This window comes from Gastrolobium bilobum, unplaced genomic scaffold, assembly GCF_033153095.1.
Source record: "Gastrolobium bilobum isolate Gb01-03AN ecotype WA unplaced genomic scaffold, APGP_CSIRO_Gbil_v1 utg28196, whole genome shotgun sequence".
NCBI lineage: Eukaryota > Viridiplantae > Streptophyta > Magnoliopsida > Fabales > Fabaceae > Gastrolobium > Gastrolobium bilobum.
The window spans coordinates 182,396-208,608 of record NW_026897317.1 but is presented as its reverse complement, the minus strand read 5'-3'; the positions used below and the strand labels follow the sequence as shown (position 1 = coordinate 208,608).

The 26,213-nt window shown below is 41.2% G+C and overlaps 1 protein-coding gene and 1 pseudogene across 2 annotated transcripts; one reads left to right on the top strand and one right to left on the bottom strand.

Annotated features, from left to right (window-relative positions):
* Window positions 1-1,071: 1,071 nt before the first annotated feature.
* On the bottom strand, window positions 1,072-8,204 carry LOC133305944 (protein CHROMATIN REMODELING 35-like). Of its 2 annotated transcripts, none has more exons than XM_061506205.1 (7): window positions 8,095-8,204; window positions 7,890-7,952; window positions 5,869-6,380; window positions 4,338-4,523; window positions 3,603-3,755; window positions 1,397-3,129; window positions 1,072-1,316 (listed from the first exon to the last, which is right to left on the bottom strand). In XM_061506205.1, exons 2-7 carry the CDS (start codon window positions 7,924-7,926, stop codon window positions 1,313-1,315), a joined length of 2,625 nt encoding a protein of 874 aa, XP_061362189.1. In that variant the 5' UTR covers window positions 7,927-7,952; window positions 8,095-8,204; the 3' UTR covers window positions 1,072-1,312. The 2 variants fall into 2 exon arrangements, with proteins under 2 accessions (XP_061362189.1, XP_061362190.1); XM_061506206.1 differs by having other exon boundaries at window positions 4,398-4,523.
* LOC133305941 (probable copper-transporting ATPase HMA5) lies at window positions 8,131-25,333 on the top strand (annotated as a pseudogene).
* Window positions 25,334-26,213: the final 880 nt, after the last annotated feature.

Genomic DNA, 26,213 nt, shown 5'->3' with positions numbered 1-26,213 from the left:
TATTTAGATTTTTTTATAAAAAAAATTATTTGGCTTTTGAAAAACAATATTTAACTTTTGACTTATGCTTTTTTTAGAAGTTAAAATATTTAGTTTAAAAAAAATAAAATTTTTGATTCAAGTAACAATCAACCTCGTCACTGATTGCACACTCGAATTTAGGCTTCATTAGAGAAGCTAAGAACAGCAACCTATCGAGGAAATCACATTCCTTTGCACCGATTGAACCTCTACAATAAAAAGGGAGAGCTTCTCATCAACACATGCATTTTCCAAGGCATAAAATCACAAGAATCAGCCATGAAAGTGGGTTCAACTCGTCATTCTCCGCTTGCAAGTCAAGAGAATCGTTCAGGATGTGCTGGTGGGGTACCAGCTTTAATGATCTTAACATATATAACAGAAAGAAAGTTAATGCACTGTGACTATGACATGTAAACTAGTAGATAGAACCAAATCGTGTAACTCAAACGACAACTAGTTATATAACAAATAGTTAATTAGCTGTTTCAAAACCTAATATTAATAAGGGAAAGGTATTTCTCCATATACCGGAGATAAAATTATCTCCAGTGAGCTCAAAACGACGTTGTTTTGAGTTATAAGATTAAAAAATTATAATGACAAAGACTAATATACCCCTGCAATATATTATAATTACAAAAATACATTAATTTTCGTCCCAAAACGACGTAGTTTTTGAGCTCATTGGAGATAACTTTATCTTCGGTGACCGGAGAAATCCTTTACACTATTAATAAGGGTTTGCTTTTTCTGCAGTAAGCCCAATATGACATCGATGTTTTTGTAATTTTAATTTATTGCAGGGTTATTATAGTTTAATCCTAAAACGACATCGTTTTGGAAATAAATACAGATAACTTATCTGTATTAATTGCTGAAATATTTTTCTATATTAATAAACTAGCTATTGATCAACTAATTAGATAAACGGAAGCTACACCATTCAGAAAACACAATAATCTCAATTCTGTTCATTTCATGCTTTGCAAAGCAACGTTAGCATTAGCATCTAAACAAGACATACATTTTTCTAATCAGATGATGCAATAGAAACATATAACTAACAGGAGTCAGGAATTACTGCAATACAATCGAGTTAAGAAAATTGATACACTGTACATCTAGATTGAGGGAGATGGATCAGTTGCAAGAGTAAAGACAACTAATTCAATTCTGCAACTCTCTACATTGTTCTGAACCAGAATACAAAGCTAAAACTAAGCACTCTGTAAAAGAAAAAAAAGCATTTGTCAACCCAAGTCCATTGAACATATTTGAATGCCACAGCCTACCTGACATATACAAATAAAACAAGTATTAGGAAAGAAGTCTTTTTCATAGGCAACAAAAGTAAGCAAGAGTGATCACTAACCTTCTATACAGAGCTTTTACATCTTCCCCTAACAATGGACTTTCAAGAAACAGATCACCACAATCTTTCACTTCAACTGACTCAACTTCAAAAGCTCGATCACCACAATACTCATTCCATTCGAACCACATCTTTGCAATCAATTCCTTCTTGAAACATGTAGTGTGATCCTCCTCTTCTGGAGAATCAGCCGCTATCAATCGATACACAAACACTTTCTTTTTCTGGCCCGGTCGGAATGCACGGCCAATAGCTTGGCGAGTAACTGATGGATTGAGATGAACATCCAAAATAATTATGCGGGATGCCCCGACCAATGATATGCCCTCTCCACATGCCTTGATTGAGCCAAAGAAGACTTTGGCATCTGGTGAATTGTTAAACTTTTCCATGGAGCACTCCCTTTGTTCAGGGCTTGATTCTCCTGAGATTACAAAGATTTCTCTTCCATGACTCCAGCCCTTCAATTTCACAGTTAATCTTTCTAAATATTTTAAAGGCAAGAGATATTGGCTAAATACCAGAAGCTTCTCCACGGCTGATTCACATAGGTTTAGCATGTTGCAAAAGAATTTTGACTTAACTCCATCTTTCACATTTAGTTTCTCTATCAGATCATCCATTTTACTATCAGATATACAAATTTTCTCACCACACTTTTCTGCTTCAGATTTCAATTTAGGATGGAGATAGACAGCACTGCCTACAGAACATATCTTGAACTTTCTAGATAAACTCTTTAATTCCTTTGTTTCATGCTTCTGTCGAGGGGTAAGTTTGAGTATAACAGTAAAATCTACGAGACCAGGAAGCTCATCAAGAAAATCTCCTTTATAATAGTGAAGTACCTGGCTTGTCATCTCACGCAAATCTTGTATGACAGCCACTTTCCTTCTAAAATCTGTGTCCTTCTGCAAAGTGTTTTCAACTAAATCATAGAAGCTTTTCACGGCAGGTATATGTACTCTACTCTGAATGCGCTTCACAATAGGCCTAGATGTTTCCATCTTTTCAAACCTTGGCCGCACTAGATTTAAGATGCTAAACACCTCCTTGACATGATTTTGATATAGGGTACCTGATAGTACAACTTTTCTAGGCGTTTGTACTTTCGCAAGGGACTGTACCATATCAGTATTTTCATTCCTTGGAGTATGTCCCTCATCTAAAATCAGAATTGAGGGTTTCTTGAGCAAAATTTCTTGGCAAGATATTGATATGCTGTCATTTCCATTATCACATACAATTGAAGAGAACTGTTTGTATCCTAAGAAAAGGATACTCTTATGCTCCACCCACTGCTTCAACACTTCCAGTTGTTGATATCTACTATCTGCCTTCACAGTGTAAAAATCATAGAGTGGTATGTCCTCCACTTGCCATATTTGGAACTCCCTTTTCCAAGTCGATAGTATTCCCTTAGGAAGCACCACTAGAGGTCTAGCATTAGGATACTTGCCTAAAAAACTTTGCACAAAACTGATTATCATGAATGTCTTCCCAGATCCTGGAGCATGGGCCAAGATGCAGCCCCCAGGATGATCACCCACAAGGTTTCTAACAAGAAAATTGAATCCTTCAACTTGATGAGGTTTCATTTGCTTCATATGCCTAGGATGTGCTGAGACTTCAGTTACCATGAGATCATCTTCACCAATCTTAATTCCAAATACATCTGTCTTTTCTTTGGCATTCCATGAATCGCGCAAATAAGTTCTTGTGCTCCTTTTAACCTTCAACAAAAATAATATGATAATTAAAACAAATCAATTTTGAACACTTCATATCCCCAAGTATAAGTAATCTCATATCTTGGTCCAGAACATGTATCATGAGAAATATGCTCTAGGCATTGTTTTATAAAACCAATTAAGCCTCCCTGATATAAATGGTCTACCTACTTTATATTAATTTGGTTTAGTAAAAAGGTTCCTGAGTGCTTGAAGAAAAGCAAGTTGAACAAAATAAATCACCCAATTTTCCCACAACAGAAGAGGCACACCAAACAGTAAATTATCACAAGAGTTTGTGTAACAATAAGATTCTAATTGTTTCACTTTTCATCTTATTATGCCCTGCTCAAACAATCAACCTACGCATCTAATTATCAATTCCCAAACTCAAAAACTCAATTTCCCACACGTACAAATTTTTGTGACCAGGATTTATAATTAAACATGCATTAATGTGGAGACACGATTCTAACCTTGTACTGGAACTCGAATATGGTTTCAATTCCTCTGTCGATAATCCCACAAACGCGACAAACATAACCAAGATCATCTTTTAAAACAAAAGAATGATCACAGTCCTCATCTTTTTCTGATTCTTCATCGGGCAGAGGATTCTCAGAAACATCCTAGTAGAAGTACAATTAAACTAAATTAATGCCAAATGAAATCTTAAGAGATGCTATTATCAAGTGCAATTCAAAGTAAATAAAAAAATAAAATAAAAATATGATCTATATGATAGAGTAACTCACTCTCTGGAAGGTTGGAAAGCAAAGTATAATACGTGCAAATGCAACTGTCTCAGGTTTTGGTAACAGAAACAACCTTATGCACTTACAGTTAAATTACCATGATAAGTGTGCAAGTAGTTTTTCTGAGCAGAGAATAAAAGCATACTTACTATATACATGTGACAGGAGCTTTAAATGTAACATGCATACAACAGATATAACCCAGAGAAAGAAAGTTGAGTGAGAGCAATCCTTAATATATAAATATTAAGGAAGCGTTACAAATGAAATGACATGAAAAAAGTAACCAAACGAGTAGAAGATAAATTAATTGACAAAGAGTTGTTTTTATTGAAAAGTGAAAACAAATTGAAGTGTGAAATGACATGAAAAAGTACCTAAATGAGTAGAAGATGAACTTATTGACAAAAACAGTCGTTCTTAATGAAAAGTGAGAACAAATTAAAGTGATCATACTTTGGAACATTCTATTGCCATTGACATCTCTCTCCAAATATCTTCTAGGCCATCATCTACCTGATGATCTTCTTCCTCCTGTACACCAACATAAACTCCATTATCTCTCCTTGGGTTACCTTCACCAGCCAGACTTGTTTTTAGATCTTTACTTCCTCCATTGTAAGCAGTGGGAGCACGATAACCCTATAAAGTATTATTGCAGAAAGAATAGTAAAAGATTAAGGATGTCACCGAAACAACTAGAATTGAAAAAAAAAGCTGTGGCCTCTTCTCATGAAAAGAAGCAAGTAATTTAAATCCAAATAGGCCGAATCTTACAAACTACAAAGAAAGCTACCTAAATCCACACATAGTAAAAAAAGCAAAGAAAAATTACACAAAATGTTTTGAAAAATAAATGGAAAACCCCATATATCATATAAACTGTTAATCTTTCAACACTAAGGCTGTGCTTAGTAGGAGTAGAGAAAAAAAGGAAGGTAGAAATAGCATGGAATTTAGATAAAATACAAATCCAGATGCTTCCATTATTTTATTTTCATTTTGCGTTTTCAACCTTACCATTTGCACAATACCAAGCATACTGATAGGGCCCAGAGAGAAGTTAGTTAGATTAGTTAGCTAGTTAGGATAGTTATAGAAGGAAGTTTGGTCCGTTAAAGTTGTTAGGTGTAAGGAATTAGCTTTAATAGTAGTAGAGGGTAGGTAGATGAGAGGCATTCAGATTTGTTAGCATTGGAAACAGAGCAATGGCTCAGTTGAGAATTCTCTCCTTTTCTCTGTTCGTGTTGCAATCATCAATATCAGATTTTGATTCATTCTTTCTCTCTTTTCTGCTATATTTTGACTCCCTTACTTTTGGGTTCCTAACACATACAACAAATGACCAAAGGTACAAGAATTTTTATATAGTATTGGAACATTTAAGTTAAGCACAACAACCAATGATTACAGAACTGGGACAATCGAGGAAAAGAAGTCAGATGTTGACAATGGAGAAAACTTTGGAAATAGCTAAGAGAAAAGAAACAGTTAGCCTCTGCGATGATATCTCTATTTTTCCGCAGAAAAAATTAAAAGATGTGCATTGACAACTGATAAGGTATATATGGCACACAAACATAACATGCCAAAAACTAAAAACATATAGAATGAGTCATATACGGAATTTCGGATGATGGATATATGAATTATATTATTAACTTCTAAAACAATATAAACCATGTCCCCAAAATAAATGTCAGACTAAGTTATAGCATTAGCCTCTTCATCTCCAGATGATTCTGCTTAATACGTATTAAAAATTCATAAAAAGAACATAATTAAGGAAAAAAATAATTCAACGAGTCAACGATATTTTTACAAGAATCTTGTGCACCTATGTTAAAATGTAATACTACAGTTCAGTCAAATCAGCCCTAGAGGGAACATGCTACTAATGCATTCCAAATAAAAGCACGTGCATGCTAGTATATATTATTTCAATGTTCACATATTTAAAGAAATACAAAAGCAGGGAAAAACTTACAATCATCTTCACTGGAGGAGACTGTCCAACTCGTTTCGGTAACACAACTTCATGAAATGGAAGAAAATATTTTTGATCTCTATCATCTTCCTCATCTGAATCAATAATTACAACAGGAAATGTTGCTGCAGGAGCATCCTTTCCAAAGTGCTCCCCCACCAAATCTATGACATTTTGATGTGCCAAACCAGTAACTTGTTCGTTTTCCAACTTATGAGCTTCTTCATCATGATTCAATACTGCTTTCCATTGATTAACAAGCGTGGGATATTTTGCAATGTAAGGGCCCAGTATTTGCATTTTGCGCTCCACTAGGGCCTCTATGTCCTTTGTGACACTTCCAAATTTTCCACTGTCTAAACGATTAAGAACGTCAGAAATTGCAAATGGATTGCTGTATTTTACCACGTTTGAGTAATTCTTCGGTGTATTTGGTTCAATTTTATCATGTGCTGAAAATGGCAGGCTATCACTTGATAATTTCTGTCTCTTGAGATCCTCAGGAGAAAATCCTGATTTCAGAAAACGAAAATTTATGAAAATTTATATGATACTAACACCCATTGATGCATTTTTTCTCAAATAAACTGCAAATAGGCAATTTGCAATATACAAGTAAATACATAAATTTATTACAGGGAGAGATGACAAAAACAATACTCAGACAAACTACAGATATTCCTTCAAGTGTTTTATACTGAATATTGGGCAGTGCCACATGATTCAATAAGTCATCCTAAAGGAAAATAATACAAGTACAATAGCAAAAGAAAACATTTTCAACGCTTAGATAATTCAATTGGACTTAAACATGACCCTACACAAGCCAACGCAGTTTCAACTTCGTACAGCAGCTCATCAAACTGAATAAATTTATAAAGAATAAAATAAAATAAATGTTTGAAGTCACCATTTTATGTGTTTTAAGCAGTGTGTGGACAATTAGGTCCCTATAGAGCCAAAGCCTAATGGTGTTCACCCAACTCATCATTTCATACCACAGGATTCTCACCACCACCACCACCACCACCACCACCACCACCACCCCCCAATTGAAGCACACTAAGGGAATTACACCTTAGTGTGATCCAAGGATTTCCATTAAATCCTTCAAGAAGGCCAGACAGTGGTAAAGCTGCTTCTTTCCTGGTTTGAATTAAAGACACAACCTCCTTGCTAAAAATGGCAAGGTTGCTTACAAAGATTTCTCCCATCCCTAATCTTGCAAGTCGGGGTTTCATGGGGAGTAATTTAAGGGGAGGTTGTGCCTAGGTATGTTCACTTCACTCCCTATACCCCTACCCCTCATTTCACTCAGAGACTAAATAGTCTTTGCATGCACCCCCACCAAGACCTACAACAAATGAACTTCCATGACTGACCAACATGGAGCTCTCCAGTGTCACTAGGCAGTCTCGGACCAACCCTTAGTCACATGTTGGAACAAAAAGGGTTGCAAATACATTACCCAACAAAAAAAGAGCTTAAGCCACTAGAATTGGTCTAGTGGTGAGGGGTTTGGGTAAGTTGTATTAGGTTATGTGTTCAATTCCCACATGTATCCGAAAAAACAAAAAAAAAAAAAAGAGTTAGACATACAGATTCCCAACCAAAGTTACATTTCATCATCTAGGCAGTGGTTGACCAAAAATGGCCTCATGGAACCATATAAGCTACATATAAAGTTACCAAAAAAAAAAAAAACAGATTCAAGTCACACAAAATAAAATAAAATGAAATTCTCGACCCAAGAACACTGGCAATTCATGTTAAATCCAAAATAAATTCACAGAAAACAGATTGATTTCCATGAATTAAACAGGTCAAAAAGGTCACAAGCTTCACGTACAACGAGCAATTCATCCACAGAAAAAAAAAATTAAACAAAGCGCGGAAGAAAAAAAGGAAAATATAGCTGAAAACACAACAAAATTAAAATAAAAAAGACCAGTTTGTACTGTTGATCAAATTTTATTGCAAATTTAAGAGAGAGAAACTTTTGAGAAGGAAATGAGAAATACCGTTTGGAGGGGGGCGTTTAGCTGGCACTGACCCCATTGATGAGACTCTGCAACAAGTGAAAACTGAGAGGAAAAAAATTAAATTAAAAATATGGGTATTGAAGAAAATGATCAAAAAGAAGTTTTCTGCTTTTTTTTTTTTGCTTTTTTTTTCCTTCAAAACTGAGACTAATGGAAAGAAGAAAATGATGCTTATCTGACTAACCCAGAAGAAGAACCCAACGAGAAGAAGAAGAGAAAAATGGGTCTGAGAATTCAGACTGAGAGTGAAAGCATTTCAGATTGTTATGGTTATGGTTATGCTGTGCGAGAGAGTGTGTGTGTGTGTGTGTGTGTGTGTGTTAAGTGTGACTCTTGGGTTCTTTCTTGTGCGCGTGTGGGTAAATGATTCTGTGTTTTTCTCTCTAAGAGGGTTTAAGTGTGTGACTGTGGAAATGGTCATTGTTTCTTCCCTCTTCATCATATCACTCTCATCACCGTTAATTTACTCATCAACGGCAAAGATAGATCATTATAAAAATGATTCCATTTCTTGGGTTTTGATTGGCCTTTTTAAGAAAATAAATTCACTTATATACGTGGGAAATTATAATTATATAAAAATAAATTAATAGTCATGATTTTATTATTATTTATTTTAAGAGTTCTCTTTTCCTATATTTAACATAAATAATTTATCTACATTGAGCACAAAATGACATTATTTTGAGGTAAAAATAAAAATAATTTTGTAATTATAATTTATTTCAGTATTATAATAATTTTTTCTATTATAATTTTTTAACACAAAATGACATTATTTTGTGATCGAATGTAGATAAGTTATCTATATTTACTGTAAAAATATTAAATCTTTATTTTAATATTTTTCTCTCTTTTTTTGTCATTTTAATTTATTTTTGTATAATTATGATTTTTCAATATGATCATGTTATATTAAAGGGAAAAATTACTCTTATGTTGCATAAGAGTAGTTTTATCTCCTACACACTTATCGAAAATCGTGACATTCATTTTTTTTTTTTTAAATAGTGGGGTCCCACCACATATGTGTCACAACATAAAATTAAATGAACTCTATATTAAATGAGATATATTTTCCCTGATTTTTTATCTTAAGTGACAGAAATTCTTACATGAGAAGAAATTTTAACCATTGGGACTGCGAATTTCAACCTTCGGATTTAACTTTAAACAAGGTAACTCACTTTAATGCTGCATTTATGTTGAAAGTGTCACGAATTCCTTCAAATGATGCGTTAGGTGATACGAATAATGCAAAATTGTTATAGTTTAATAGTACCAAGTGTATGAATATAAAATGACGTGCATGTGTGACATTATTTATGTGCATAATACTTATTGAAACCGTACGATAAATGTTCGAAAATTTATTCGGTTTTATTTGGATGCAGTATTTGAAAATTTTGAGAAATTTATATTACAAAGAAATTCAGTTGATGTGATTGAATTTTTATTATTTATAAAACTAATTAGTAACAAGTGTAATGTAGGGGATTTTTATATAAAATTGTTGATGTATGTTTAAACTATCACATACATTTATACTCAGCTCATTACATAAGGTTCAACTATTGATTCAAGAATTACAGATTTAATCAAAATTTTGAGTCAATAAGTATGGCCTGTATGTTCAGAGAAGTAACAATTTAAAATATAACAAATTACAATTAAATATAAATACAAATGAAACAACATATATAATTGTAACTTGTTTAGCAAAAAAAGAAAAACAATAAATTTTGCACGATTAGAGATCGAAAATATATGACTTATTTTGAATGATTTAATTATAATTATTTATTTATTTTTTGAAGGTAGTTATCGTCTTATTTATTTTTAGGATTTTGAATTTTAAATTAATTTGTAATTATTCTATAAAAGGATGCTAATGACCTTTATCATAGAAGTTAAATTTTGTTAATAAAAATTAAGAACTAGAGAGTTACTCTTTTAATTTGTGTAAATGTGCTGGACAGGTTATCAGTGGAACCATCAATGAGAATGGCTGCTTACTGGTTAAGGCCACACATGTTGGATCAGATACTGCACTTTCTCAAATTGTTCAACTCACGCTCAAAAACTTGCTGACCACATTTCAAGGGTTTTTGTTCCAATAGTGAGAGTCTTTTTTCTTAACTATACTTTTCTAGTCCTTTTTCTAGTTTTTCCCTTAAAGAAAAGGTTTTATCCGAGTGTAGTGTCTTAATATATATATATATATATATATATATATATATATGGGAGATTGAACTTATATATGTTGATCATAGAGAACAAACAACAACTTCAATAATAAACATTTTGGACGGTGTACCGTTGGGATCTATAAGCCCGCTATGTTCCCTTTAGGGATGAGTCACTGTATAGGAGATACCCTTAGCTTAGGTACAGACCAAGCTAAGAGGTATTATGCCAAGCAATAGCAAGACAATAAGTAGGTGCAGTAAACAATAGGACTCAAAGTAAATGGACAATATAACGATACATAAGATGAGATTAAGTTGTGCCCATGGGGGCTATTTATAAGGAAAATGGTGTGGGTTGGTGAGGAGAGGGTCAACCCTCCTTGGGATATACTCCCATGATAGCATTGTTGGGCGTGGTTGGCGCTGCCATTGTGGCAGCGCTGCACCTTCTGCATCTGGCGATGTCAGCACTGGGCAAAAGGCAGTTTCCCTTGATGGTGCCTGTGGTTGGCGCCTTTGGTGGTTAGCGTCCCAAGATGGGACATTTCGGTGTATCCCTTGGACGTGCTACAAGGTTGGAGGGCGTGAGGGTCCACGTCAACCCTTAGGGCTGTTGCAGGTTGGGGCTGAGGATTGAGCCTGAACAGCTGGGCCGCTTCAGTGTTTGGGCCATCCGGAACAGGAGCCCCCCAGCTTGGTAGCATGCGTAGGATGGTGCCAAGTTATAGTCTTTGGGCGTTACCTTTAGGGTGATCTCCATGATTGGTAGTCTTTGTTGGGCGATGTATAGGTGGTGTCGCCACCTATATATCGTAGTAGACTTGCGTTGGTGCCTCATCGCAATTACTGGGCGTTCTTCGGTTGGTGTCGCCCAGTTAGGGATTTTGGGCGTCTTTGACTGGTGCCGGAAGAGCAACAGTTTTGTCCTTCGCTCTTCCAGGGGTACTTCAGGTCTTTCGTCCTTCTGACACGAAGGGTGTCTCTTCGGGTTTCGTGCACGTTACAATGATGGATTCTTCATCATTGCAAGCAGTTGCATTGTTTCGAGGCACGGCGCATTAATGCGACGTGATTGGTGTCTTATCGGCTTGAAATTACCATCAAGCCCCTCATCACAACCGCCCGTCCATGACGGTTACGACATCCAACGGTCGGAATATCAAGAGGCAGTGAGTGCCACCTTGCACTCCTTTCTTCTTTAAAAGGGGGACTTGTTCTCTCTTGAGGCTCTTCTTCATGCTGATTATTGCTTTACTTGTTACTTCCATTACGTTGTGCTTCTTCCTCCTTACCATAATGCTTCTTCACTTTCTGCATAGCTTCTCAGGTATAGTGTCTCACTCTTTCTCCTTTGATATTTTTTGTGCTTCTTTGTATAGCATTTCTTCTTCTTTTTCTAGGCACGGTAAAAGTCATGGACGTTCCTGGGTTGGGGGTTGAGGTTAAAGAGGAAGAGTTTGATGAAGCCTTTGACTCATTCGAAGGTTGTTTAGTGGGGCCAGCTATGCAGGACCATCTTGCTAAGAGTGGGGGAAGCAGCAGTTTTCCCTCCTACTATTCTTTAGTCCCTGGGGAGGAGTTGTTTTCCCATGGTACATTTCCAGAACTTCTAGGTTTTTCTTTAGTCCCTCATACCGTTCAGAGTCTCTTGCCTGAACGGGCTTTAGGGCTTGTGCTTCCCTACTTGGGTGAAGCATCTGGTTCTCGACTGCGTGGTGAGCGCCTGGAGTCAGGGGGTGAGAGCGCTTCTGGGTCTGGTAGGCGTCAGCCTGCCAGCTCTCGAGGGCGACGGTCAGGGGGTTCCAGTGAGGGGGTTAGGGCTCGCCCTTCACATCGTCGTGGTTCAGGGTCTTCAGTTCGTACAACTCGACGAAAGAGGGGTTCTTATCGCCATGTTTCACGGCGTTCTTCCCTTGGGGCAGGGCGACTTGTTCGGCCTTTGTCTTCTGTTAACCGTCTTCCACAAAATCGTCCCATAGAGTATTACTATAAGCCTTCCCGCCCGACTGTTGACTCCCATGTTGCTTTGAGCACTTTGCGGGGCCATATACCCAGTATTTCCCAATCTTTCCATCACCGTAAATATGACGAGTCCACGGAGAACCGACTAGGTAGATTTCATCCAAAAGATGGACACCTTGTGAAGTATGGTGTGTGGGACGCCATATACGAAGACCTGGGGCTTTATAAGATACCGCCTGCTTGGTGGCCTTCTTCTTTATGCTACTCAGATTTTTACTCTTCAAGCTCTTCAGAAACTTCTGATTATGAGGGTAAGTAGTTTGTGCTCGAGTTATTTTTTCTTGTAGTAATTGGTAAGGAGGGTGTTGGCGGTCACAGGAGTGGGGGATAGGGCGAGGTGGAATCTCTTTTCTCTTCGCAGTGGTCTTCTTGGCTTTGGTGAAGTATTGAGGATTGACTGTGTGTTTATCGCTCCCAGGTAGGATTCTTGCTTGACTAATGGAGATTGTTCAATCGGAAAATCACCTCGTGGCGAGGGATTGGGTTGATACGGAGATAGCTACTTCGTTATCAAGTTATGCTGACCGGGACACTTTGCGTCGCCACTACAAATCTGAGCCTAGCTTCACTATTACTGAAAATGGTGTACATGAGGCGAAGTGGCAGCCGTTCGCAGTCATGAGTGATCGTCGGGCTTGTGACGCACCTAGCAATGCAACGAAATCTCGGTGGCAGTTCATGGTTTACAAGACTTACTTTACGGATCAAAAAGTGAGGTTTCCACTAACTGAGTTTGAGATGGGAGTACTATCCCACTTACAAGTTGCACCTTCTCAACTGCATCCAAACGCTTGGGCGTTTGTTCGGGTCTTTGAAAGTATATGTCGGTACTTCGGATAGGGATATTCCGTACGGTTGTTCTTTACTGCTTCCAGGTGTCTCCTTCAAAGAAGAAACTTGGATGGGTTTCGTTAAAGGCGGGCACCGCGCTAGGATCTATATTTTCTCAGTATGCCAACTCGTAAAAGAATTGGAAACACACCTTTTTTTGGATCGAACCCTCGTTGGGCGAGGGAGAGCTTCCTTTCTTTGTTGATCCAGCGAGCAGAGAGTGTCAGTTTCCCCTGTACTGGACTAAAACCCATTATGAGACGCCCGCTGGTCAGTATTCTTCTACATTTGGGAGTTTGACTCCTGAGGAGGTAAAGGTGGTTGACTGGTTTGTGGAAGTAAAGGAAGGTTTGGATTGGTTACCTTCGAAGCAGGTGTTGTTCCATGGAGGTGTGATGGCGTTCTGTGTGTTTATTATTTGTGATGATCTTCTCTGTTTCTTCTAACGCCCTTCTTATCTATGCGGCCTTTACTAACTTTTCCTTAATTGTTTGCAATCGAGAGTATGGCGGCGGAGATGTTGAAGCTTGCACGCGAGGCGGCTGCGAGGCTGAAAGCCAGGCAGGGCGATGCTCCTCAAGCTCAGCCCAACCCTGCTCTGAAGGATACGGGCAAGGGGAAAACTCAAGAAACTATGACCAAGAAGACCAAAGTTCGTTCTGCTGCTGACATTCCTGCGGGAGAACTGAAGAAGAGGACCAATCGTCCTATAATTAAAGAGCCTACGGGCGTGGTGGGTAACTCCTCAGCGAGCGAGTCGACGCTGGGATCCGGATCGCCTGTCCTGGGGGGGTCTGGTCTGAAAAGAGGCGCTGATGCAAGTTTAACACCGCCTCGAGCTTCAAAGTCTGCACGCCACGAACCTTCAGACGATGGGCAGTTTGGTGGTAGTACCTGCGAGAGCGACCAGGCAGTCAACCCCCCTTCGATCGAGGACGACCAGACTCGCGTGACTTCGGGGGCTAAAGATTCCCCTCCTGCTGCTGTATTTCCTGTTGGTAGGGCCCTAACCTTGTCAGAAAGGGACCTTGTTAAAGGATTTCCTAACGTTGGGCGTCCAAAGATGGTAGCCCCCCCCCCCCACGCCTGGATCGTAAACAATTTATGGATTGCACCCAAGTGTCGTTGGCCGCATCTTGGGAATGCAGGAGATCGCCCTTGCTGTCGATGAGCGATGCTCTTTGCAGGAGGATCGCCTTGATGAGTTTGGGCGACAAGTGGAAAGTCTTACCGCTGATGTTGGGCGCCTTGGCAAGGAGATTGCTGACAAGAAAACTTCAATCCGGTCGATGTCTGGGCGGCTGAAGAAGGCAGATGGAGGTATCAAACGGCTGTCGGATGAGAAAGATGCCCTCAATAAGTCACTGGAGGACGTCAAGAAGGAGAAGGAAGTTCTCCAGGTTGAGAAGGAGAAGTTTTCCGCTGACTTGTTTGCTGTTCAAGGGAGCCTTCACGCCAAGGATGAGGACTTCAAAAAAGCTGCAGGTCAAGTGGCGAAGTTGGAGGAGGCCCTTGCCAACATGATGTATCATGCCTTTAACAACGCCCTTCAGCAAGTTTCTGTCTGGTATCCCGATGCTGACCTGTCAGGTTTCGACCCTGCCTATGATGTGGAGGATGGTAAGATTATTGAGCGCCTCGAGGGTGATGTCATCAACGTCATTGAGGAGGCGCCTGAAACTGATGACGATGAAGGTGCGCGAGGAATGCTTCCGGCGACTGATAGTGATGATGATCACAGAGAGGGCAAAGATGAGTGTGGTGTGCCAGCTGTGTCTGTTTCCAAGACGTTGATTGAGCCTGATATGGCGAGTGAGGATGGTGTTGTTGGCACGGTTGTTTCTGAGCAGGCGACGGATGCCCAGGTGCAGATGGTGAACGCTCCAGCGGTTGAGAAAAACGTGACCGATCTGGCGGAAGGTGTCGAGGCGGTTACAGCTGAAGCTTAGGTTTTTAATTTCCTGTTTTTTCTTTTTTCCTGTGGTTGGCATGTCGGCTACGGGCTTGTACCCTTTGGATTTGAATATTAATGAATTTCCCTTTTTCTTTTCTGCATCCTTTTTGCCTTCAAACGAGTTTATATTTCTTCAAGTTAGTTGGGCGTTGGCTGGGGGTGAGAACCATCGCAGTCCACCTACGGCGGGGGTGAGAACCATCCCGTTAGTTGGGCATTGGCTGGGGGTGAGAACCGTCCCAGTCCAACTACGGCGGGGGTGAGAACCATCCCGTTAGTTGGGCGTTGGCTGAGGGTGAGAACCGTCTCGTTAGTTGGGCGTTGGCTGGGGGTGAGAACCGTCCCAGTCCAACTACGGCGGGGGTGAGAACTGTCCCGTTAGTTGGGCGTTGGCTGGGGGTGAGAACCTTCCCAGTCCAGCTACGGCGGGGTGAGAACCGTCCCGTTAGTTGGGCGTTGGCTGGGGGTGAGAACCATCCCAGTCCAACTATGGCGGAGGTGAGAACCATCCCGTTAGTTGGGCGTTTACTTTGACAGAGAGCTAGACAACCAATGCTTACTTCAAATTTATTGAAAATGTGGGACCCTGCCTCATTAAAAACCTTCCCCAGTAAAACCCATTGGGACAAAAACGTAGGGAAGGAAAAGAGTGCAGGCGATGTTACATGGCAATTTAACTATAGTACTTCTTGAGCTTGTCCGCATTCCACACCCTTGGGATCGCCTTCCCATCCAGTGTCTCGAGCGAGTAAGCTCCTTTTCCCAGATTTTTGCTATTCGGTAAGGCCCTTCCCAGTTTGGGGCGAGCTTTCCTTCTCGGGCGTTCTTGTTTGGAACGTCTGCTCTTCTGAGAACTAAATCTTTTTCTTCAAAACATCGAGGGATGACCTTCTTGTTGTAATAAGTGGCTGATCTTTCTTTTGTCTGTCGATCGTTGTGGGCAGCATACCCTCTTAGTTCGTCCAGCAAGTCCAGTGCTTCCTTCAAATGTTGGTTGTTGGTGACCTCGGTCACGTGCTCTCGTCTCCAGGAGGGTTCACCTATTTCCACAGGGATCATGGCTTCCGCACCATAGGTCAGCCTGAAAGGCGTTTCTCTGGTGGAAGACTGGGCGGTTGTCCTGTACCCCCACTGGACGTTGTCAAGGTTGTCTAACCACGCTCTTTTGTGTGCTTCCAACCTCTTCTTGATTCATTTTCCCAATATTTTTTTGGCCGACTCCATTAAGCCGTTGGATTGAGGGTGTTTTACTGCGACAAAATGGTGTCGGATCTGTAGACTGCTCATCAGTTCGTGGAATTTGGCATCGGTAAATTGAGTGCCGTTATCTGTAATGACCTCTCCAGGAATACGAATCGGTAGACGATGCTTCTCCAAAAGAACCTCCTTTCTTTTTGGGATGTGATTGTGGCTAAGGGTTCCGCCTCCACCCATTTGGTAAAGTAGTCAATGGCGACAATCAGCCATTGGACTCGGCCAATCTCCATGGGGAAAGGGCCTAGAATGTCAATTCCCCACTTGTAGAAAGGCCATGGCGATGTGATTGACGTCAACTCTTCTGGTGTTGCTCTGTGTACATCAACAAATCTTTGGCACTTTTCGCACTTCTTGACGTGCTCGTGGGCGTCATGCTCCATGGTTGGCCAGTAAAACCCTGCTCTTAATGCTTTCTTTACTAGTGAGTGATCGCCTACATGGTGGTCGTTAATCCCTTCATGGATTTCTTCTATCACGTATTGAACGTCATTGGGATTCAAACATTTCAAGAGTGGGATTGAGAGCCCCCGCTTGTATAACCGTCCTTGCACCAGCAGAAATGCGCGCATCGCCGTACTATTTTTTGACCTTCTTTTCTATCCTGGGGTAGAACTCCTTCAGCCAAGTAGTTGATGATGGGTGTTGTCCAGGTTTCTTCGGCGACCTCCTCTGGCGGGTTTGAAATGCTCATCACGATGCATGGGCTTGGCATGTTATGCTGGATTACTGATCGGTTGTTTCCTGGGCTTTTTGTGCTTGCCAACTTGGCGAGAATATATGCCCGGGTATTTTCAGCTCGCCTGATATGCTCCACTTCAACGCCTTCAAAGCTTTCAATCAATTCTTTGACCTTCTCTAGGTACCTGCACATCAATGGTCATTTGGTTTGGTATTCGCCTGAGATCTGAAAAGTTACCAGCTGGGAGTCACTGAAGACATTGAAACGTCTGGCTTTGATTTCTTTTGCTTGGAGCAGGCCAGCTATCATGGCCTTATATTCTGCCTGATTATTTGTGGCGTTGAATTCAAAAGACAAGGAGTGTTCGACCGCTACGCCATCTGGATTTTCTACTATCATTCCAGCGCCTGATCCTTTGGCGTTTGATGAGCCGTCGACATATAGTTTTCAGATTCCAGATGAAGGCGTTTCTGTTGCTTGATTCTCAGGGAGGGGACTTTGCATCATTTCGGCGATGAAATCTGTCAAGGCTTGAGCCTTAATGGCTGTTCTTGGCTCGTAGGCGATTTGATATTCTGACAGTTCTATCGCCCAGGACATCATTCTTCCAGCCAGGTCTGGCTTATGCAAAACTTGGCGAATTGGCTGATTTGTTCTGACAGTGATTGGATGACACTGGAAATATGGCCTTAACCGCCTTGCAGCAAAGATGAGTGTCAATGCAACCTTTTCAACTTGTTGGTACCGAAGCTCAGCTCCTTGTAAAACTTTGCTAATAAAATAGACAGGCTTTTGTCCTTCTTTTGATTCTTTGACTAGGGCTGCAAAGATCGCCTTTGTTCCGACGGCGAGGTACAAATACAACATCTCTCTGTGGTCTGGTTTGGCGAGTACTGGTGGGCATGAGAGAGCCCTTTTGAACTCCTGGAAGGCATTCTCACATTCTTCCGACCACCAGAAGGTGGTCCCTTTTTTAAGCAAGCTAAAAAAGGGGAGAGATTTATGTGCCGAGTTTGCCAGAAAACGAGTGAGAGCTACTAACCTTCCAGTCAGTTGTTGAACCTCTTTGATTGTTTGCGGGCTTCACATTTCAATGACTGGCTTGCATTTGTCAGGGTTGACTTCTATGCCTAGGAACTTTCCTGCGGGAACACCGAAAGCGCACTTGTTGGGGTTAAGGCGCATGTTAAACTTTCTCAGTCTTTCGAAGATGCCTTGGAGGTCTGACAAGTGTTGGTCTGGCGTTTTTGATTTGGCGATCATGTCATCAATATACACTTCTATACAATTGCCGATTAGATCTCTGAACACTTCGTTCATCATCCTTTGATACGTGGCGCCCGTGTTCTTCAATCCAAAGGGCATCATTGTATAACAATAGTTGGCGTTCTGGGTGATGAACACTATTTTGTCTTGGTCTTCTCCAGTAACGGAATTTGATTATAGCCAGAATATGCATCCATGAAAGACAACATTTTGAATCCTGAGGCGTTGTCGACCAACTGGTCGATGCTAGGGAAAGGATAGGCGTCCTTGGGGCAGACTTTGTTGAGGTCAGTGTAGTCGACGCACATTCTCCACGCACCATTAGGATTTTTTACTAATACTGGATTGGACAACCAAGTTGTGTACTTGATTTCCCTGATAAACCCGGCATATGGAGTCTCTTGACTTCTTCATCGATGACCTTTTGGCGATCGAAGTCAAACTTTCTCTTCTTCTGTGACACTGGTTTTACTTTAGGATCCACTGACAAGCGGTGGCAGCATACGTTTGGGTCAATACCTGGCATGTCAGATGGTTTCCAAGCGAACATATCTTTGTTATCTTTTAACAGCTGGATCAGCTTGCCTTTGACCTCTGGGTCGATGGTCGCCCCGATTGTTGTCGTCTGGTGATCTGCCTCGCCTAACACCACATGTTCCAACGCTCCGTCTGGCGTGTCTGACGTGCTCCACTCTAGGATCGTCCCTGGCGTCGAATTCTTCTAGGAAAAACTGGCTGTGTTCTTTCCCCATCACGCCAGGACTTTTTCAGCTGGGGGGATCGCCTTCTGTTGGGGTGCCATTTCACCTTTGAAGGTAACCTTTGTTATTGGCCTCAAGGAAATGTTGTAGCAACTTCGGGCCACAATTTGATCTCCTCGCACAGTGGCGACGTTATTATCTCTGGCTATGAACTTCATTTCCAGATGGGGGTGTGAGAAGCTCGCCTCAAAGGCGACGAACATCCTCCTGCCAAGGATGGCGTTATAAGCGGATGGTGTGTCGAGTACCAGGAACTGGATGTCTGCAGACCGCGACGTTGGCGGCGTTCCAAGGGAGAGACGTAAGTTTATCACTCCCGATGGCTTGGTGGTGGTAGCATTAAAACCTGAAAGTTCACCTGCGACATAAGTTAAATCGTTAACCGTGAATCCTAACGCTTTGAAACATGGCAAGAATAAAATATCGGCGGAACTGCTGTGATCAACAAATACACGATTAACACCAAAGTTGGCGATTATTGCTTGGATGACGAGCGGGTCGTCATGCCCTGGGAAAACGTCGCCCAATTCGCTGCTATCCCAAACTATGTTGGGCCTGGCTGGACTAGAATCGCCTTTTACTTTGCTGATCACCTTTCCTGCAACCACCAGGCATTGTTTCAAATGTTTCTTTCTGGCGTTGGATGTTTCACCCCCGCCGCTCAAACCGCCAGAGATCATGTTAATTACGCCATGTTTGATGACAGCGGAGTCTTCTTCTTCTTCCACGCGCCTTCCTCCGCGGCTCGGGCTTGCTTGTGCTCTGGTTCTTTGAGGTGAGTCTTCTCTGTTGTCTCGTTCATGGCGGGATCGGGTGCTGGACTGATTGGTCCTCCTTTTCTCTGGCGACTTGCTTCGATCACGGTGTCGCCCTCCAGATCTGGCAGAACGGGCACCATCTCCATCGCGCCTTTGTGTACCGTCTTTGATGAGTTCGTCAATCTCATCTTTGAGGCGCCTACATTCCTCCGTGCTGTGGTCGTTACTGCGGTGAAATTTGCAGTATGCTGCAGCTTCTCTGCTTGGCTGCGGGGGCCGTTGGTTACTTTTGGGATCTTCTTTGTATTCGATTTGTAGGACACTGTGTGATCGGCGTTCTAACGTGTCTCGCCCTGAAGGGCTAGTTGAACGGGTGGATGTTTGGTATCCCTTTCTACTTTCATCAGTGTGGTTCTTTCCCTTACTGACCGTCTTTTCTTGATTGTGGGAGTCACCAGCTCGACTCGCTTTGTATTCTTCAATTCTCATAAATTCTTGTGCTTTTTTCCTGATTTCTTCTAAGTCAGTAATCTCATGACAAGCAAGTTCATATGCGAATTCTCCTTATCGCAAACCTGACAGGAGTATATGTACCTGCACCTTCGGGTCTAGGCCTTGCACTTGTAAGGCCTCTTTATCAAAACGGTCTAGGAAGGATCTGAGGGACTCGCCAGAATGTTGTCGAATCTTCTCAAGGGAATGGACGGACTTTGGCACAGGGCGGCTAGTTGCAAAATGGGACTGGAACTTGCTTGCTAGATCGTCCCAGGACGCAATGCTACCTGTTGGTAGGGTGGTGTACCATGTCAGTGCCCTCCCTCCTAAAAGTGTTGGGAAAGTTCTGCACATGAGAAGGTCCGTTTCGCCATGGAATGTCATTACTGCTTCGAATTTTTGGATCCACTCAAAAGGATCGGCGTCGCATACATACGTGGCGATGTTAGAGGGACCTTTGAATCCGAGGGGTATGGGGGTCAGCCTCAAGCTGTCGGTCAAAGGTTTGTTGCGCCCTGACGTGTGAGCAGGCGTTATTCTGATATTGGGATTGTGTACATGTTGATCTGGCTGTGGATGAGGTATTTGCGGGGCTTCAACAGAGTATGAGAGGGCTGGGGCTTTGTGAAAAGCTTGTTGAGTGTCATGTGGTTGCCGATCAGGATTCGAACAAGATGCCTGAGGTTGAGGAATGGCTAAGTTATGGGGCTGCATGGGGTAACCATGGAATAGGAAGCCAACCTGGTAAGGTAGCTGGAATGGGGCAGCCATGTTATGTGTGTACGGCCTAGGGGGTACGGGGCGACCACGGGAACTCTATGGTCGTTGTACATTGCTATGGGCTGACTTTGGGCTGGTAGTGGACGATGGGCGGGATGGACAGCTTGTGGAACAGCTGCGGGAAATGGCATTCCAAAATGAACTCTGGGGGGAGGGGGTTGGTTTGGGACCACATTTTCCCCCTGCATCTCATGCATGGCTACGTGGTGATTCTGTTGGGCTATCCTAGCGCCAGCCGTTGGCAACTGCGGACCGACGGACTGTAGCACATGAGGAAGGGCCTCTCCAGTGGCCCGCTCACCTGGGGCTGAATGCATGGATAGCGGGGAGTTTGAGCGTACTGTTTGTACGTGCCCTTCTGGCGTCGTGGCCCTGGCATGTTCTGCTCTCCTGGTGGTGACAACCATGTTTAGTTGTAAAACGCGTCCGACAGTTGTTTGGTAGTTAAAGGAAATGATCCGTCAGATAGATCGTTGGGTAAGAGAATGGGAATAGAAGTTTATAGCTTCCCACAGACGGCGCCAATGTACCGTTGGGATCTATAAGCTCACTATGTTCCCTTTAGGGATGAGTCACTGTATGGGAGATACCCTTAGCTTAGGTACAGACCAGACTAAGAGGTATTATGCCAAGCAATAGCAAGACAATAAGTAGGTGCAGTAAACAATAGGACTCAAAGTAAATGGGCAATATAACGATACATAAGATGAGATTAAGTTGTGCCCATGGGGGCTATTTATAAGGAAAATGATGTGGGTTGGTGAGGAGGGGTCAACCCTCCTTGGGATATACTCCCATGATAGCAGTGTTGGGCGTGGTTGGCGCTGCCATTGTGGCAGCGCTGCGCCTTCTGCATCTGACGATGTCAGCACTGGGCAAATGGCAGTTTCCTTTTATGGTGCCTGTGGCTGGCGCCTTTGGTGGTTAGCGTCCCAAGATGGGACATTTCGGTGTATCCCTTGGATGTGCTGCAAGGTTGGAGGGCGTGAGGGTCCACGTCAGCCCTTAGGGCTGTCGCAGGTTGGGGCTGAGGATTGGGCCTGAACAGCTGGGCCGCTTCAGTGTTTGGGCCATCCGGAACAGGTGGGAATATTCTTTACTGGATAATCTGGAGAGGGGTTTTGTTAGGAGGACACCCGTAGCTAGAGTTTACTTTGGGACGGGCATAGAGAATTACCACCAGCAAGCACATGAAAGTGTGATTGGCGATGTGGAGGGAAAACGGTCGAGGCTGCTGTAACAGGTTCTAAGAAGGAAGAAGCATAAGAGAAGAGAAATAGGGGATGAGGTAACTTAACTAAGCAAGAATTGAGTAAGGAGTTGTAAAGTGGTGGGAGAGTACCTGCCTCTTGAAAGCCTACTGCCATCTTTCTTTTCATTTTCATATTGTAATCTTCCATACATGCCCTCTGATATCAGTGAACTTAATACAAATTCCATGTTTTGTTCCCTTTTTGTGTTATTTTCCTTCGGATCCGATTTTTCAACACAGCATGAGCACCACTAATTTGAGGAAAGCGTTGTAAATACTGGAAAAAGCAGAGGTTTTGTGACTAAAAATAAGTGCAACTTTGGGCAGTCTCAACTAGAGTAACTTAGTCATATTATTTTGGATGAAGGTGTAAAGCTGATCCAATATAGGTCAAGGCCATGATGGAGTGGTCTACTCCTATAGTTGTTAAAAGCTTGAGAAAATTATTGGGCTTGACGAGATACTATAGGAAATTTGTGAAGGACTATAGCAAAATTGCCATGCCCTTGACTGCACAGCTCAAAAAAGACCAGTTCCAGTGAATTGAGGAAGCACATGCAGCATTTGAGACACTCAAGAGAGGAGGGGAAAACGGTTGAACCTGTGGTAACTGCTTTCGAGGGGAGGGGGAAGCATAAGAGAGGAGGAATAGGGAATGAGGAAATTAAGCAAGAATTGAGTAAGGAGTTGTAAAGGGGTGGGAGAGCACATACCTCTCTAAAGTTTGCCACTATCTTTTCATTTTCATTCTGTAATTTTCCATGCATGTCTCTGATATAGTTTTTGTTTCCTTCCCATGTTGTTTTCCTTTGGATCCTATCATGTTCTTTTTTCTTTTTCTTTTTTTCTTAACGTGTTTTCATCATGCTCATGGTATATTAATAATAATTTTTATCACTCTACTTGTGGGTTCTAGGAATTCTGCCTCGTGTAGAAGAATTTCAAGACATAATGTCGTAATTATGTCGTCAGTTCTCTAATTATTTTTCTTGCCTCATCTTTTTGTTTATATGCTGCTCTTACTAGACTGAAAATTAAGGGATGATAAAGACCCTGCATCATTTTATCTTTTAATTGATATCAGAATTGCAATAGTTTGTTTATCCATGGTAAGCAGCTTAGTTTATGGATGCATATGCCCTTAGGTGGTTATTGCATTGCAGCACTCATCACTTGGTTGGGATGGTTCATTTTTGGGGAAGCTGGGATTTACCCTAAACATTGGATACCAAAACATTGGAAAAACATTGCAGTTTGCTATTTCTGTGCTAGTTGTGGCTTGCCCATGTGCTCTAGGTCTAGCAACACCAACTGCTGTTATGGTAGCTTCGGGCATGGGTGCTTCTCAAGGTGTGCTCATCAAGGGTGGAGATGCAATGGAAAAGGCACATAAGGTAATAACATAGGAGAGTCAAGAGTGTACTAAATAATAGTTTATGTATGTTACTTGTAACACATTTCCCCCTATTTTTGTTTATCAGGATAAACAAACTGTTTGAAACATGATAACTAGATATTGAAAGGTAAATGACCATTGCGATTTCCCCAGTTATGTGTTAAAATCTTTAGACTGCAAGGTGTTAGCACAAGATATCTTATACATGATAGCACTATTCTGTATGATTTTTCTCCTGGTTTCATAATTCATAATTTGGTTCTCGTAAAGCCTGAGTTAACCTTTTATGTCGTTTGGTGATGAAGTTCTTTCCAATTTCCTTGATTGAATCCATCTATTGTGATAACTAAACTGCATATTTTATGAAGCGAGGCAAAAAAAAAATTGTCCATGCTCATATTCTTTTCTAGCTGGATGTTGCTAAACAACAATAATATCTTCCTGCTTAGACCTTTGTACATAGGTTGTGCTGTCATGAAATTAGGGCTGCATTAAAATCATAATCAAAGGCGTAATTTTGTTTATTTTCAGGTGCTAAAATTTCACTGTTCATGCAGGTAAAAATTGTGTTTGATAAGACCGGGACACTAACAGTTAGGAACCAGTGGTAGTAAGTGCAGTGTTGTTTTCTGAATTTTCTATGGAGGAGTTATGTAACATGCTTGTAATGTTCCAATATGTTCCGAGGTTGAGAGGTACATCTCTGAAAACGAAAATCTGGTTAGAACTTGTGTTCTAGTTTTAATTGAAGGAAAGATAGCTGGAGCATTCTCTGTAACTGATCCTGTAAAGCCAGAGGCTAAACGTGTCATGTCATATCTTTTCTCGACTCTATGGGCATCTCAAGCATTATGGTGACTGGTGATAACTGTGCAACTGCAACTGATATTGCAAATGAAGTCGGTATTGGTGAGGTCTTTGCTGAAACATATCCAGTGGGAAAAGCTGATAAGGTGAAACACTTGCAGGTAAGGCTCGTAAGCTATTTTAAGCTATATGGAACTCATGCTAAAAGCCTTTTTTTTTAATACAACGGTGACACTTAGTTTTGAACTTATAACCTTATGCTAAAAGCCTATCTTTTTAAATTGTACCTAAGTCCTAATAAACTAATGTAGTTTAAACATCTTGGTTATAAAATGATGTATAAAGGCCTAATCAAACCAATCCCCATAAAACCATAGCTTGCAAGGATAGGGGTAAGGAAAATCCTTATACACCAGATTTGAAGCTGTGATTTCTCAGTCATAAAGAAGCAATATTGCCACTAATCTGGCTTACCCTCTTGTATGAAGGCCCAATATAAGAGATTATATGAAAAAGATGTTAACACTTCCTTATTTTTTATATTGAAACTGGATGCAGATGAAAGGAATGACTGTGGCTATGGTGGGTGATGGAATAAATGACTCACCAGCCTAAACCTTAGTAGCTGCTGATATTGGTATGGCAATTGGTGTTAGAACTGACGTAGCTTTAGAAGCAGCTGATATAGTTCTGGTCAAAAACAGCTTGGAAGATGTGATTACTGATTACAACCATAGATCTATCTAGAAAAACCATGTCTCGAATCCGTCTGAACTACATCTGGGCTCTTGGTTACAACATTCTAGGCATACCAATTACTGCTGGCGTCTTGTACCCTTTTATTGGAGTCAGATTGCCCCCATGGCTAGCTGCTGCTTGCATGGCTGCTTCTTCTCTTTGTGTGGTTTCTTCCTCTCTATTGCTGCAGTTCTACAAAAAACCTTTACATATAGAATCAACCAACTTGATGGCCTAAACTAGTTGCCGGTTGTCCATATTGTCTTTTTAAGATTCAATCTCTTTCAAAAATATAAGATTAAGGTTTCGTACAAAGATATCTAGGTTTTTTGACCACTATAGTCCTTATTTAATAATTACTTACTAAATTGACCTTGATTATAAATTATTTCAAAAATTTAACCTCTTCAGAAAACATAACACCAAGCTGTCCCTATTTGACCGTTGACCATCAAACCTATCCGGGACCCCTCCCTACTCAGGTATTTTTTGAAAGTTTTAAAATACCCGGGTAGGGAGGGAAGTACCTGGGTATATTTCAAAAACTGAGAAATGCTTGAATTATTTATCCGGGTAGGGAGGCAGCTACCTGTAACACCCCAAATGTAAATCCATATAGGGTGCACCTTCATCATGCATTCAACGCGCGGAAGTCTAAATTTAAACTTTACGAATGCAAATATCAGAGTGCGGAATGGAAACACATAACCATACTTATTCCATATAAAATTAAAAGCGTTAAAACGTCAATACAAAATAAATAACACTAAACATTATTTAATGTAATCCCAAAAAGATTAACTAATCATAAATAAAAACATAATTTATGCCGCATCATAAGCCCAGTCATAATGTGGTTGTGGTTCCTCTAGCCATTGTGTACTTAGTGCTTCATCGAAATCATAATGTGGAAAAGCTTCTATTAATAATTTCATAGCCTCAGTCCATAGGCCTCTATCTGTTAGATCCTTTAGTTTCTCTTCCCAGGTAGGTGGAGTTTCTTCTTCTTTACGTACCAGTCTCTTACCCTTTCTTTCCCACATAACTTTCTTATTACTTTCTTTCATCTTTTCCTGAAATGGGTGGTCAAGGGGGGTGAGATTTTGGGGAAAATCTCA

What these genes read in the sequence shown, in the direction of transcription:
- LOC133305944 (XM_061506205.1), bottom strand. Translation starts at nt 7,926, where the DNA reads ATGGGGTCAGTGCCAGCTAAACGCCCCCCTCCAAACG. An exon ending in TAAACGCCCCCCTCCAAACG is followed by an intron (nt 6,381 to 7,889) that starts GTATTTCTCATT and finishes TTCTGAAATCAG; the next exon opens with GATTTTCTCCTGAGGATCTC. An exon ending in CTCCTCCAGTGAAGATGATT is followed by an intron (nt 4,524 to 5,868) that starts GTAAGTTTTTCC and finishes AATACTTTATAG; the next exon opens with GGTTATCGTGCTCCCACTGC.